The 12,186-nt window shown below is 43.7% G+C and overlaps 1 protein-coding gene across 1 annotated transcript in view; it reads right to left on the bottom strand.

Annotated features, from left to right (window-relative positions):
* Positions 1-12,186, bottom strand: part of GALNT13 (polypeptide N-acetylgalactosaminyltransferase 13) — a 151,891-nt gene that overhangs the window by 25,068 nt on the left and 114,637 nt on the right. The window contains exons 10-11 of the mRNA XM_050899548.1: positions 6,032-6,171; positions 2,162-2,260 (exon numbers count right to left, since the gene is read on the bottom strand). Of these exons, the coding sequence (XP_050755505.1) occupies positions 2,162-2,260; positions 6,032-6,171 (239 nt within the window). The remainder of the gene's footprint in view (positions 1-2,161; positions 2,261-6,031; positions 6,172-12,186) is intronic.

The following is a 12,186-nucleotide window of genomic DNA, read 5'->3' as shown; positions in this document are numbered from 1 at the left end:
TCCGTGCAAACGCAGGGGAGCAGAGTCTCTTTGTCCTGCAGGCGCACACAACAGATTTATCTGTGGTTTCTGGTTGATGTGAGAGGTATGAAGGAGACTGGAGCCAAAATTTCTTTAGATTTGAAATACATTGGCTTCGGAAGGCTCAGAAAGAACGGTTGTATTTTTTTAGTTATTAGGGTTTCCATAGGATATATGGTCCGTGTACACATTCACAACCCATCTGTCTTTATCTCAGAGCCTTACAGTCCTCCTAACCTCACACCTGGTACTTCAGAGGAGCTGAGGGTTTGGGGACGTGACAGGCGCCTAGGGTTCTTCTCCTCTTTCAACAACAAGAGAGGGGTCTTCCCACCGTGTACAGAAAGAAGGGGGAACACACCGAACATCCATGGTGTAAAGAGAATCTTCAACCTTGATGATATGCAGTCTTATTAAAATGCTAACACTTCCATCTAAGTCAAATTTAGAAAGATAGCGAAGTTTGGGATAAATATGATGGACAACTTGCCTCTGAAAGAAACATGGGAATTTGCTCTAAGGTCCTGCGTCTTCCCATCTTTTTTAGCAGATGTGGCACTAGAAAAAGTCACCCTCATCAAGCATTACCCACTAGGTATCTGGTCCAAAGACCTTCCTGGGGAGAGATGCCAGCACTAACTTAAGGTCCTACTGAGGGATCTCTAGGGATTTTAATTGCAGCGGGTGAAGGCAAGAGCAGCCCTCTGCTCTGCGGTGTGTCAGAAGCTGAATGAAGGGACTTGAAGTCTTGAATTTGAGAAAGCTGTCAGAACTGAGGGGAAGAAGAGGGGAAAGGTTTTCCAAAGGTAAAGCGAACCAAAAAGCAGAGAAACAAGGCTAAACTACAGTCAGAAAGGTGCAAACAAAAGGAGGAGATTGCAGCAAGTTCTGACGAACTCCCAGGTCAAATCAGCGATGGGGCGGATGGGGACCGCGCAGGAGCATCCCGCCCGTTCGCACCGTGCGGGGCGGACAGGAGCAGGCAGTACCAGCACCGGCGCTGCCGGGACCCCGCAGCCGTGCCGGGCTGGCACCTCTCCGCAGGCAGCCACCCGTCGCTCCATGCCGCGCGCTCCCCGTCCTGCAGCCGTGCGCCGCGGCATCCCCGGGGTGAAAGTCCCCTAATTGTAGGTTTACATTGCAGCACCCAACTGAATCCAAGTGAATCAGCCCTGCTTATTTGAATCCGAGGCATGAGAATATGCAAAGTTTACTGTTATTTATACAGAGAGCAGGTACAGTCATCAGTGGTACAATGAGCTAAATGATTGCCATTTACCTTTTCACTCCCTTTCAAACATACCAAGACACAATGAAACACCCCACGCCCCCACTATTTGAATTTCCACTAATGAAAAAACCTCAACTTGCATGAATATTCTGCATGTTTACTTTTCATATACACGTTTTAGACACAGATGAACTCAGCCACAAGTCACGGAGATTCTTACCCCTTTCATTTTAAAAAAGATTTTTTCCCCCAACCCCAAAAGACAAATTAAAATTCGTGATCAAATTGTCTAATGGTAGTAGCTGAAACTTTAAATGCATTTCTCTGCACAGAAACAGCAGCAATATATTCCTCTAAACAGCAGGAATATATTCAATATATTCACTCGGATACTTCACTGGACCTACAGATATGTACGGATACGTTCTCAAAATTTGCAGCTGTTACTCGAGAAAATGGCTTTCTGAGTACTCCTAACGCTCTTAAGCTCAAAACCTCAAGCATTTTGGAACGTCCATTAATATGTTTGCTAACTGCTGCTATCGTTCCTTCCAGTGAAGCGACACGCCTACATTCGAGCCACGTTACCTGAGGACTCCTGAGGGAATCCCGTTTCTACCACGGCAAAATCAGAGGGTACGGAGGGCAGAGCCGGCCCCCGCCGAGCCCCGGCCGTACCTGCTGGGGCCAGCACCGTACACGCACACCAACCCCCCCATTTTCTGCAGCGGGAATGAAACACTGACAGGCGAAGCCGCAGCTCCTGCGCTGCTCGGGGTGAATTCTAATCAGTTCTTCCTCGTAGCTGTTGCGCCTGTGGTTACACAGCAGCAGACTGAAGCAATGATGGTACAAATAATACTTCTTTTTCTTTTTTCTTTTTTCTTTGTTTTTTTTTTTTAATTTTACCTGATTTCCTCCCATGCCGTGGCAGTTGAAAATGCCCACTTTTTCATTTTCCTTGCGGCCCATGTTGTCTAAACACTGGTTGGTTTCAACGTTCCTGATCTGAGGAAAGAAAGAGATGAAACACTCCTTGAAAAAAAAAAAAGGTCTGTAAATGTCATATTCGTGCAGAAAAAAATTACATAACTGTAGGAGAAAGTACATTATCCGTGCATTCAACTACAGCAATATATTTTAACTTGCAATTTGTAAATATGTCACACTCCCAAAAGAAAATGAAAATAATTACAAAGAGTATAATGAGATTTTAAATTACATATTAAGTGTAAGTATGAACAGCATTCAAGGAAAATCTCATTCAACGCCCTGCCTTGTTTTGTTTAACAAATACAATACGCTTTTACTTCTAAACAATGCAAAACTAATGGCTTGCCCAAGATATGCACTTTTTTTTTCTTCCAGCAGGGTTGGCTCTACTCCAGGAGAGAAAAACTGAGCATGAACAGCGTCTGACGGCTGACTCTTTCAGAGCAGAGGCTGCTGGGCGGCTGTGTGAATTAATTACATGCTTTTTAAAAGTTTTCAAATAAAACTTTCCCCTCAGAATCTATCCGTCCTCAGAGAAGACCAAACACACGCAGTGAACATCTCTGCTTAAACAAACCATTTCTACATCAACTGTGTGCAAGGCAGCCGGGAGGAAGGCAGCTCTGCAAGCACATCACCTGCGATACAATACACGACGTGATGAGTTCCTTCCAGCGACGCTCAGCTCGTGCAATTGCAACAAAAGACCATCAGAGCAAGAAGCAATGAGGAGCAGCAGGGTAAGTACCAGAGCATCGCTCCTCAAAACATATTGGTAGAATACACATTTATCCAGAAAAACAGCTGAGTATAAAAGCAATCAACCAACCCCAGCTTCGTATGAGAGAAGCGGGAGACGCCACAGTCCCCCCTGAAGCTCTCCCGCGTCACAGTCTCCATGACGGTGCGTGCATTCAGCCTGTACAAACCCCAGCACGTGCATATAATACCTTTTTTCTTAACCCTCTTCATATACCTGTTAGCACGGTTGTGCAAACACAGCTCGCCCTGCTCCTCCTCGCTCTCAACAGCATGGGGTGATTTTCTTACTAATGTGTGCAAAGCAAAAACGTGTCTCCGGGTCCCTCGTTCCTTTCTTAAAACTGTTGTGAAACCCCGTATTTTGAAATACTTCAGTGGCACTTGGTACAACTCTCAGTCACCTGCAATTCCCCGTGCCACCTTCAGAGGCTCAACAGGCAAGGCAGTCAACAGTAAACCAACGCCACCAGACCGGGCTTACCGCAGCAATGCAAGTGAAATGAGACAGAGCCATCCGATTAACGATGCTGGGGAAGAGTGGCTCAGCAAAGCTCAGTACCAGCCGATAACCAGACCGCTGGTTTCCACCGCTTTCCAGCTGCTTTTAAAACAAATGGCCCCTCTTTAGAGCCCAGTGAGAGCTTTACGTGGCTACAGCAGTATGTGGCTTTCTGACATAACCCGTTGTACGTGGCCGGGACCAGCCGGAGCATCGCCAGCAGTAGGAATGCTGCAGCTGCAGGGGGGGACGAGCCAGCTCATGGACAACTCCTCCTCCTCCTCCTCTCCCTGCTCTCCTCTTCTCCAGCACGTGCCACTCTGCAGACCACCAAAGCCACTGCAGTCCCAAAACTGCATCCTCATGATTAGCTCAAATGATAATCCGGGCTCAAATGGTAATCCCAGCCTTTTTTCTTAAAGCACCTTTTTGTAGAAATAGGGTTTCAAATATCTCCATGAGAAAGGTTTTTTTTTTTTTTTGCAATCCCTTGATGCATTAAAACAGAGGACAAAAATGAAAAGTGACTTGAAAACTCGCCTATGATTATTATGTCTCAGGTTTACAAAACAATTCTTGTCTTGCCTTTACTTTGTATTCACTTTCAATGTTACATGATTAAAATGTAAAAAAGAATATTCAGCATTCACCACATTGTGCACATTTAATGCCCATTCTGAGGCACATTTTCGTCCATGTAGGAAATTCAAATCTAATACAGTCACTGTATATAAGTTACGTTCTAACTGAATGCAAAATTTAGTTGCAAACAGAGGCCTGGCAATCTTCAGCATCTGCCTATTAAGTGTACAATGAATAAACTTCATAAACTACTTCCGAACTTCAGTTCCATACAACTCCACATTTTCGAAATTTCATTTAAAAATTGCGCACTTCATTTATAAAAGCAACAGACGTATATCAATTAGTTGTGCAACAGCCACATAAAATCCAAATTAAAATGTAAGACAATACTGATTATTATTTCTAACACGTTGGGCGGTGCAAGTGAAACATGCATGGACATTGTCCGATTTCAAGTCATGCCTGTACTGCCTTGCAGGAGATCATAAGTAAATTAAGGATGATTATCCCAAATCTGTCAAAATTAGTCACTCTTTTTATCACTGTTTATACTACAAAAGAACAAAATACGCGCTTGCACAATATAATTTGAGGCCCAACGCTCAACACTCATTACATTTAGATTGCGCTGTGCTAGAGCGTAATTTTCTCAGGTTTATTACCAAACCCGACTCTTAGCAGCCAGCAAACCCACGGCTCCCACCCGAGGGCTGCTCAGCATCGCTTTCGCTCGCACTCGAGCAGAGGAGAAGCAGGGTCGCCTCCTGACCGGGCCACCCCAACGCGCCGCGCGCCTCGCAGAGCAGCTGGCCGCATCACGGACCATTTGCGGACTAATGATGCCAGCCAAGGCAGATGGTTTGTCCTACCTGAGACTAAATCTCTGCTGAAAGAGAGGAAAACGACTGAGAAACACACTTCTGATGTTTTAAAAATTGTCCATTACCGCTGCGGATGGTGCCTGAGCTTTGGGTCTAAAAATCCACTTTACTGCTCAAGTGGCAGTCGGCAGCGGTAATAGTCAAGTATGAGTTTTAATTCATAGATCCTGCCTGAACTGCCGTTTCCATAGAAACTGAGGCCGTGTTGGTAAAAATAAGGTGTTTTAATAACTATTTTATTACTTTCTCATACTTTTATTTTCCAGTCTGACAATATCGTACAAAACCTTATTATTTGACACTTGTTAGATGAGTTCTTTCCTTGCTGTAAAACCATGTTTCACTTTATTTTGTCATAGTTAAACTGGAAACCCTACTGTGGCTTTTATTTGTCACTACAATTGCAAGTTTCAATAGTAAATTACTTTTCTGGATGTAAAAAAGCCATTCGCTTGTTTGATTGCTATTCTATCCGTAGCTATCTTTAAATCAAACCATTCAAGAGCTTTTAAAAGTCAACGTAGGTACAACTCAATAGAATATTTTTAACAGTGAATTATCTGAATTTTGAAGAGATTTCAGTTCTTGGCGGTACTAGAACCATCAGATTATTAGGAATGTCTGTGATACTCAGCTCCAGGCAGCCTTGCTGGAAAACACAGCATCAATGAACAAACTCATTTCTTTAAAAGAAAAAAGAAAAAAAAATAGCTTTTTCTACTCGACATGTAGGTGATAAGGGATGATGGAATGTTTCCTTCAACTACTGCCTATTACTTAATTATTTCAAAATATTTGTCACAAACCTCACTTTTCCAATATGCTACTCAATTTAAAAGATAAATTTTTAATGGCGAACATATACATTCAGAATAGCAATGCCCCCCTACGAAAGATTTAGAGAAAATATAACCTGCTCAAAAGTAAAGCGAAATAAGATATAGGGGCTGCACACAAGCACTTTATTCCTTTCTCCAAAACCACTTCATCTTCTCAGCGATGCCTCCATTTGCGCAGCGTACTTATTGTTTTAATTTAGCTGAAGGAAATGGTTCGTACCTCACCAAGTGAGTAATAGCGCCGCGGAATCTGGGAGTCGGGATAGATGTTTTCCAAGTACCATGAGAAGGGTTTACACTTCAGATTTTCTCTCAGTGCTTTTCTGACGGATACATCGCCATAATCCACCTTAACAACACCTGGAATTGTTAAGAGAATAGATGATCAAAGCACAGTTTTTGTAAAGCTGCAAAGCATAAACCACAGATCCTTCTCCAGTTGTCGTGATTTCCTTTTTATCAATATCCATTTGCTGGAATTATGGTACAGCAGGATGTGAATACATGTGCAGCTGCTACACTGTAGATCTTTACAAGCATTAAATAATTAATTTAGCAAATTGAAACGCTTGGAAAATTACGTTTTTTCTTTTCAGATAATTTATCAATCCGGAAAGGCAGGACCACTGAGCTCCTTGATTTCTTCATATTCCAAAATAACAAAGAAATCCGTTTACGTTTTTACAAACCTTTTTTTCCAAAGCATCTTGCTGGTGTTTTCCAGCACTCTTTTCCAAGAGAAATAACTCGGACGAGGCACGGCCATTTTACTGATGTAATCTAGATCATCCCTTGGGCGATTCCACCAGAAAGGACACGTTCTCCACCCTGAGGAACCCCATTGCTCCCTCCCTCCCACGCCCCACAAGGTCCCGCAGACCTCGGGCTCAGCCCACGGCACAACTCACAGCGCAGCTCTCATCCTCGTTAACGCGACTCTAAAATTAACCGTCTCCTGCAGTGAGGCAGGGAAAAGGGGGAACAAGGCAGCAGGTTTCTGCAGCGACCAGCCTGTGGACAGGACCCATCTCCTGCACCGCATCCACCACCCCTCCCGCAGGCAGGGCACCGATGGCACGGTTATCCTAAAGGGAGAAGATGTCACCTCATGTCACGGTTAAATTGTCACCATGTCCGGCGGCGCCGTTCCTATCGCAAGGCTATATATCAGAGACCTGAGCCAGCAGCATCCCGCCGGCCATCAGGAGCGGTGCGTGGGCCACAAATCAGAAATACAGGTCGTGAAGAGAAAAAAAGTAGAATAATAATCAAGGAGAGGGGAAATCAGTTAGAAATTCCCCCTGTACAGTGTATTCTCATTTAAATTAAAAGAATATATGGTGCTTTCAAGACTTACGATAGCTAGTCAAGCAAATTATTTATCTGTTGATGCTAGAAGTATGCACCCAGGCAAGAAGATATACAAGTGGGCGGACACAGACACGGCTGCGCATCCCAGACAGAGGAGACCGAATGAGAGATCAGCAATGACTGCGCATCCAACACGAACACGCATCGTACAGCTCACGACCCCAGCACATCAGCACCGCCGACAGATTGAGTCCAAGATAGAGGTGACTTAAAATCCACTTCGTAAGTGCATGAGTAAGGAACTTGCAAGTCTTAAAAGTATTCCTGAAGCCTTTGAGATGCAACATTCACTCTCCAACCGGTCCGTGCAATGCAGGGTAACACGCTCGCCCCGCGCCCGCTCCGGCGGTGGCGATTTCACCGCCGACAAACGGCAGCAGAGGTGAGCGCTGCTGGAAAGCCCACCAGAGCACAGCCAGCTCCCGGGCCCACAGCCAGCAAGCTCAGCGCTTTGCCTGCCCCAGAGTTTCTCGGAAAGAAATCCATCGTGTGGAGAAGAAACGTCAGACATACAGTTTTAGCGCCGAAGAAAGGAAGACTTCATCTATTCAACTTCTTAACTTCCTATTTGAAGAAAGTGTGACAGGAATACACCATTTCCATTTTCCACCCTCTTATCAAGCCGGCTTTTGCAGGTGTGCGTATGACTTTCAGAGTTTAAAATAATATTGAACCAGTAATCTGCAATCTCCTTTCCAGTACCGACATACTCCAGGAAGGGGACAGCTCGGGAAGGAACCGTGCATCACAGAAAGAAACACAAAGGCCAGTCTTAAGGTGCTCGGCCAACTGGAGTTATTAAGAAAGATAAACTAAAAACAAAAAGCACGTCAAATAGTCTCTGTAGCCTAATTTAATCTAATTTTTTATGAGAGCTATTGTCCAAAGAAACAGGGGTAGGCAAAGCATCAGTAACTGCCAGCACTCAGCTGAAATAGTTTGAAAGACTCCCAGATTTATATCTGAAATCCCTGCTGCATTTCCATCCTCTTCTGCTTTCCATTATTTATGGGATCTTATTTTGAAATCATCACAGAGGTGAAGCTCCAAGGATACCAGCATACTCTGCTAGGAAATCATGCCCTGAAGCACAAGATGATACCAATTTTTAAAGAAATTCAGTAGACAACAACAGTAAAACTATTCATTACTATTAACAAAAATTTAACTTATTTTGGATAACCGCTCTTATCCGTATTTCCAAATATTTACCGGTTATGTCTTTGACCAATTAGATTTATGTATCATTATGTAATTGTAGGATATGATGTAATTCTAGATAATTAACTAAAATACAGGATACGCCATAAATTATTGCTACAGGCTAAAATCCAGGCAGGTGCTCCTGGGAAGTGCCTGAGCCGGATCACCGTGGCTGGGAGCGACTGATGCTTCATCAGCTCCGGACCAGCAAAAACTCCTCAGAAACCGAATGTCCTTGGTTGGTGCCAAGAAATTAAGCGGCACTTACCCAGGCATTAGGAAAGCATGAAATTTTAAACTTCAGTGGACTGAAGTATTCAACCAAAACCTTCAACCGTAACCCACACAGAGAAATTAAATCATAATAACTTTAGGGGATGGGGGAAGAGTGAAGGGAAATCAAAGCCAGGTTCCATCCAGGCGGTGCTATCCTCTAGCAGAGCTGGCGGAAGGTGACGAACGGGATCTGCGGGGATGACGGTGGAAATGCAAGAGGTCTGGGGAAAGCCGAGCTCCGGGCACAGGGGAACACAGGGGCCGCGCAGGACAGATGCGGTGGACAGCAGGCTTCATCTGCTCTGCAACTCACAGAACGTCTTCTGGGCCACAGTATGTTCGGTAAGGTGTTTGGGGAGGTTCTATAAAATTCTTAAAGGACTCAAAGATTTTTATTCTTTTTCCCCAGGAAACAGAGGTAATTTATCAGCTGTTCTGCAATCAAGGAGCTTGATCACAGAGTTTCATTTGACTCTGTTTAGGGGAAGAAAAGCATCAAAAGGTCAGTATTACAGTTGTTGTTTAATATTTTACTTTTTCAAATGGCAATTTTTCTCTAAGTACAACTCATGCACTCACTAATTTAACTTATAACTCAAACACCTAGGCGCCTAACCCCTGGGCTTCCACTAAGTAGCATCTTACGGCTGTTTCGTTGCTTCGTGTCTATCTATATCCACCACAAAAGGGCCAAACGAAACAGACGCCGACAAGTACAACCTCTGGACCTGGTCGGGCACGAACAGGATTGTGACACGAGTTTCCCTGCAGAGTATTCGTCATTTGTACGTACCAGTGGTGGAAGACCAGGAACACTTGCCTGACTGCGAAAGCTGTCTGTGCAATGTGTGGTACACGGGACTGAGCTGAAAACATCTTTGCTTTCAGAAAAGAGACTTTATTAAAAAAAAAATAATGTTTCCCAGGCAAGGTTTTATGGGCAAGGGGGGGTCTGTGACTGCTGCCTCTTCCAGAGGAAGAGATGCGCACTACTGCTACTATTTGTGCTACTCAATCCTTACCTATAACTAAGCTAATCTTCCTCATGGGAAGGCACTGGAAGTGTTAGGAAAAAAGCAGTATCTGTGTTTCGTAGTGCTTTGTACTGTGGGGACCTGATGAAGCTGAACATGAGGCAAAAGGATATTAACGCTGTTATAGTCTGAGATCGCAAACAACACAGCCTTCCCCCACCACACGCACGCACTTCGATATTTGAGTTACAAACCAAATCAGAAATACTGTCTCTCAATGAAAATACCCTGTGGATTCACCAAACACCTTGTTTCTGTTTTGCTTTACAATTCTTACAGGGATTTCTATGTCCACATTTGGTTCAGCCCTGCAATTGCTGGAACAGAAAAAGCAATAAACCGTTTTCCACTCAATCTGACTCAACTTCATACTTGAGTTTTCTGTAATGAAACAAACTCCAGCAAAATAAATTCTAGCTTTACATTTTAATAAGACTTAGCCGTAGAGATGGGGAGTCTTCGGTGGGTTTGGCATGCTCACCTCACTGGGGCAGGTTTATCTTAAGGCTCTTCAGGTCTTGGGATCCCCATGACAGATGCAGAGACTGTGGCCACCGTGCCCCCCAGCCCGGCGGTGACCCAGGTCTCCAACGCGCTGGCACCAATCCCCCCTTCAACGCAACGGCTCTTCCCTCTCTCTCCATAGGCTCCTCATACACGCTGGTAATACTCCCCGCTACAACCCTGACAGGTTCTCCCTTCCCCAAGCTCCTCTATTATATCTATATCTCTCCCTCATCTTGTATGAACCGGGCTGACTCATTTCAGCGCCATTCATTCACGTTACACGTAGCGATGCTAGCACATACACCCAGCTTTGTCTTCAAGCAAGGACCTCATTTGTCTAGATCTCCAGCAAACCTTTATATTCCCTTCTGCTCAATTTAAAACCAAGCTATTACGAGGCAATACCTATTCATTGTCACTACTCGCTAAATAATCGATGGGACTCAGAGGAAATATAATTAATGACTAATACGTCTGCTTACACTTAAATAAGAAAGCGTAAGTAAAATGTCCTTGGGTGCAAAAAAGAAATGAAACATCACAAGAAGCTACAGAAAGTGTAGCATGCAGAAGAATGGATTAAAAATATCTCAGGAAAGCAGCAGATTGTTTTAACAGAGCAGCAGATGTGTTTCAAGTAGAACAAATTAAATTGCTGCAGCATTGCATTACATCTGCATTTTTTCTAATGGGCATGTCCTGCAAATTGGCATACAAGGGCAGAGTTTCGAAACTGGCAAAATGTACTGTTTCTGCAGAACCAGGCATTAATTCAGGATGATAAAGATGAAAAAAAATTCATCTGGAATGAAACAGAAGTTGCAGAACTGAGAATAATTTTCTTTATGTAACAATAACACTTTGAAAACTTAATCCAAGTTAGGCTTTTGCTATCTTTTCCTGCCTTGAAAAGCCTAAGAGAAAACCGTTGTTTCACTGAACCGACATTCTACTGTATTCAAAGGGAGAGCACATCTGTCTATGCACATCAGTCTGTCGTTCAGCTTTGAAAATCTGCATCGCGTTGCACGGTAGCCCGCTCATTAGCCGAGGTGCCCCCTTTAAATGAGAAGGTTAAGAACCAAGTCGGAGGCCACCAGGAACCTCCACAGATCGAGATGGTTTAGTTTGATTTTTGCTTGGTTTTACTACCAAAGGAGGATTCAAAATTGTATTACGTTTCACAGGATTAAAGACGGCAAAGTGCTAAATTAAAAATGAGTTTGCAGCACCAGGATGCCTGGTATGGCAGAGGTTACAGAGAAGCAACGAGAACACTTGCTAATAATTTTGGAAGAATACTAGTTGCTGTATTAACATGATTCAGACGGTGCCTGGCAGGATGCTTCTCTCCAGCACGCCCTCCTGCCTTTTCCTTCCAGGAGACAGAGGGTGACTGCTTGGGAAACTCGTGTAACGGTAACCAGGGGCTTACAGTCCACATCGTCACTTTGCCGACACAAGAGGAGCGATCCGTCCCTCCCAGGACAACGGCTGAACACCAGGCAGGTCTCGCAGTGCTTTATAAGCTCTTTACAATACAATCCAGAAAATACTACACGTAATGCTGTACGCTTCTAAAATCCAGGGACTTTCATGTTGTATCTGGATCAAAAGCAGATGTTTAATTGGCAACACATGCATTTTCTAATTAGCCAAAACATTAATTCCTTGACACGTCTTATTTAGACTGCTAAAAAACATGCATAACTCGCTAAAAAGTAAAACAAACAAAAAATGGGCTAACTTAAAAAAAAAAAACCACCACCCACCCTCCGCCCTCTTCCTGAGAAGTTCTTCTATCAATTCATGAGTGATTTAAGATAAATATAGGTAGTGGTTTCATAATATAAAATACGGTATGGAATAAAGATTCTCAGCTTTTCATGGGAAAACATCAGCTATATATGCTTGGAGAAAATACGCTTACAATTTCTAACATAAAAAAATCTTATCACTCCAGAAAATGAGTCAATATTGTCAG

This window comes from Gymnogyps californianus, chromosome 7 (assembly GCF_018139145.2).
Source record: "Gymnogyps californianus isolate 813 chromosome 7, ASM1813914v2, whole genome shotgun sequence".
Classification (NCBI taxonomy): domain Eukaryota; kingdom Metazoa; phylum Chordata; class Aves; order Accipitriformes; family Cathartidae; genus Gymnogyps; species Gymnogyps californianus.
Note: the sequence above shows the minus strand (reverse complement) of the source record. Positions and strands in the feature narration are given on the sequence as shown.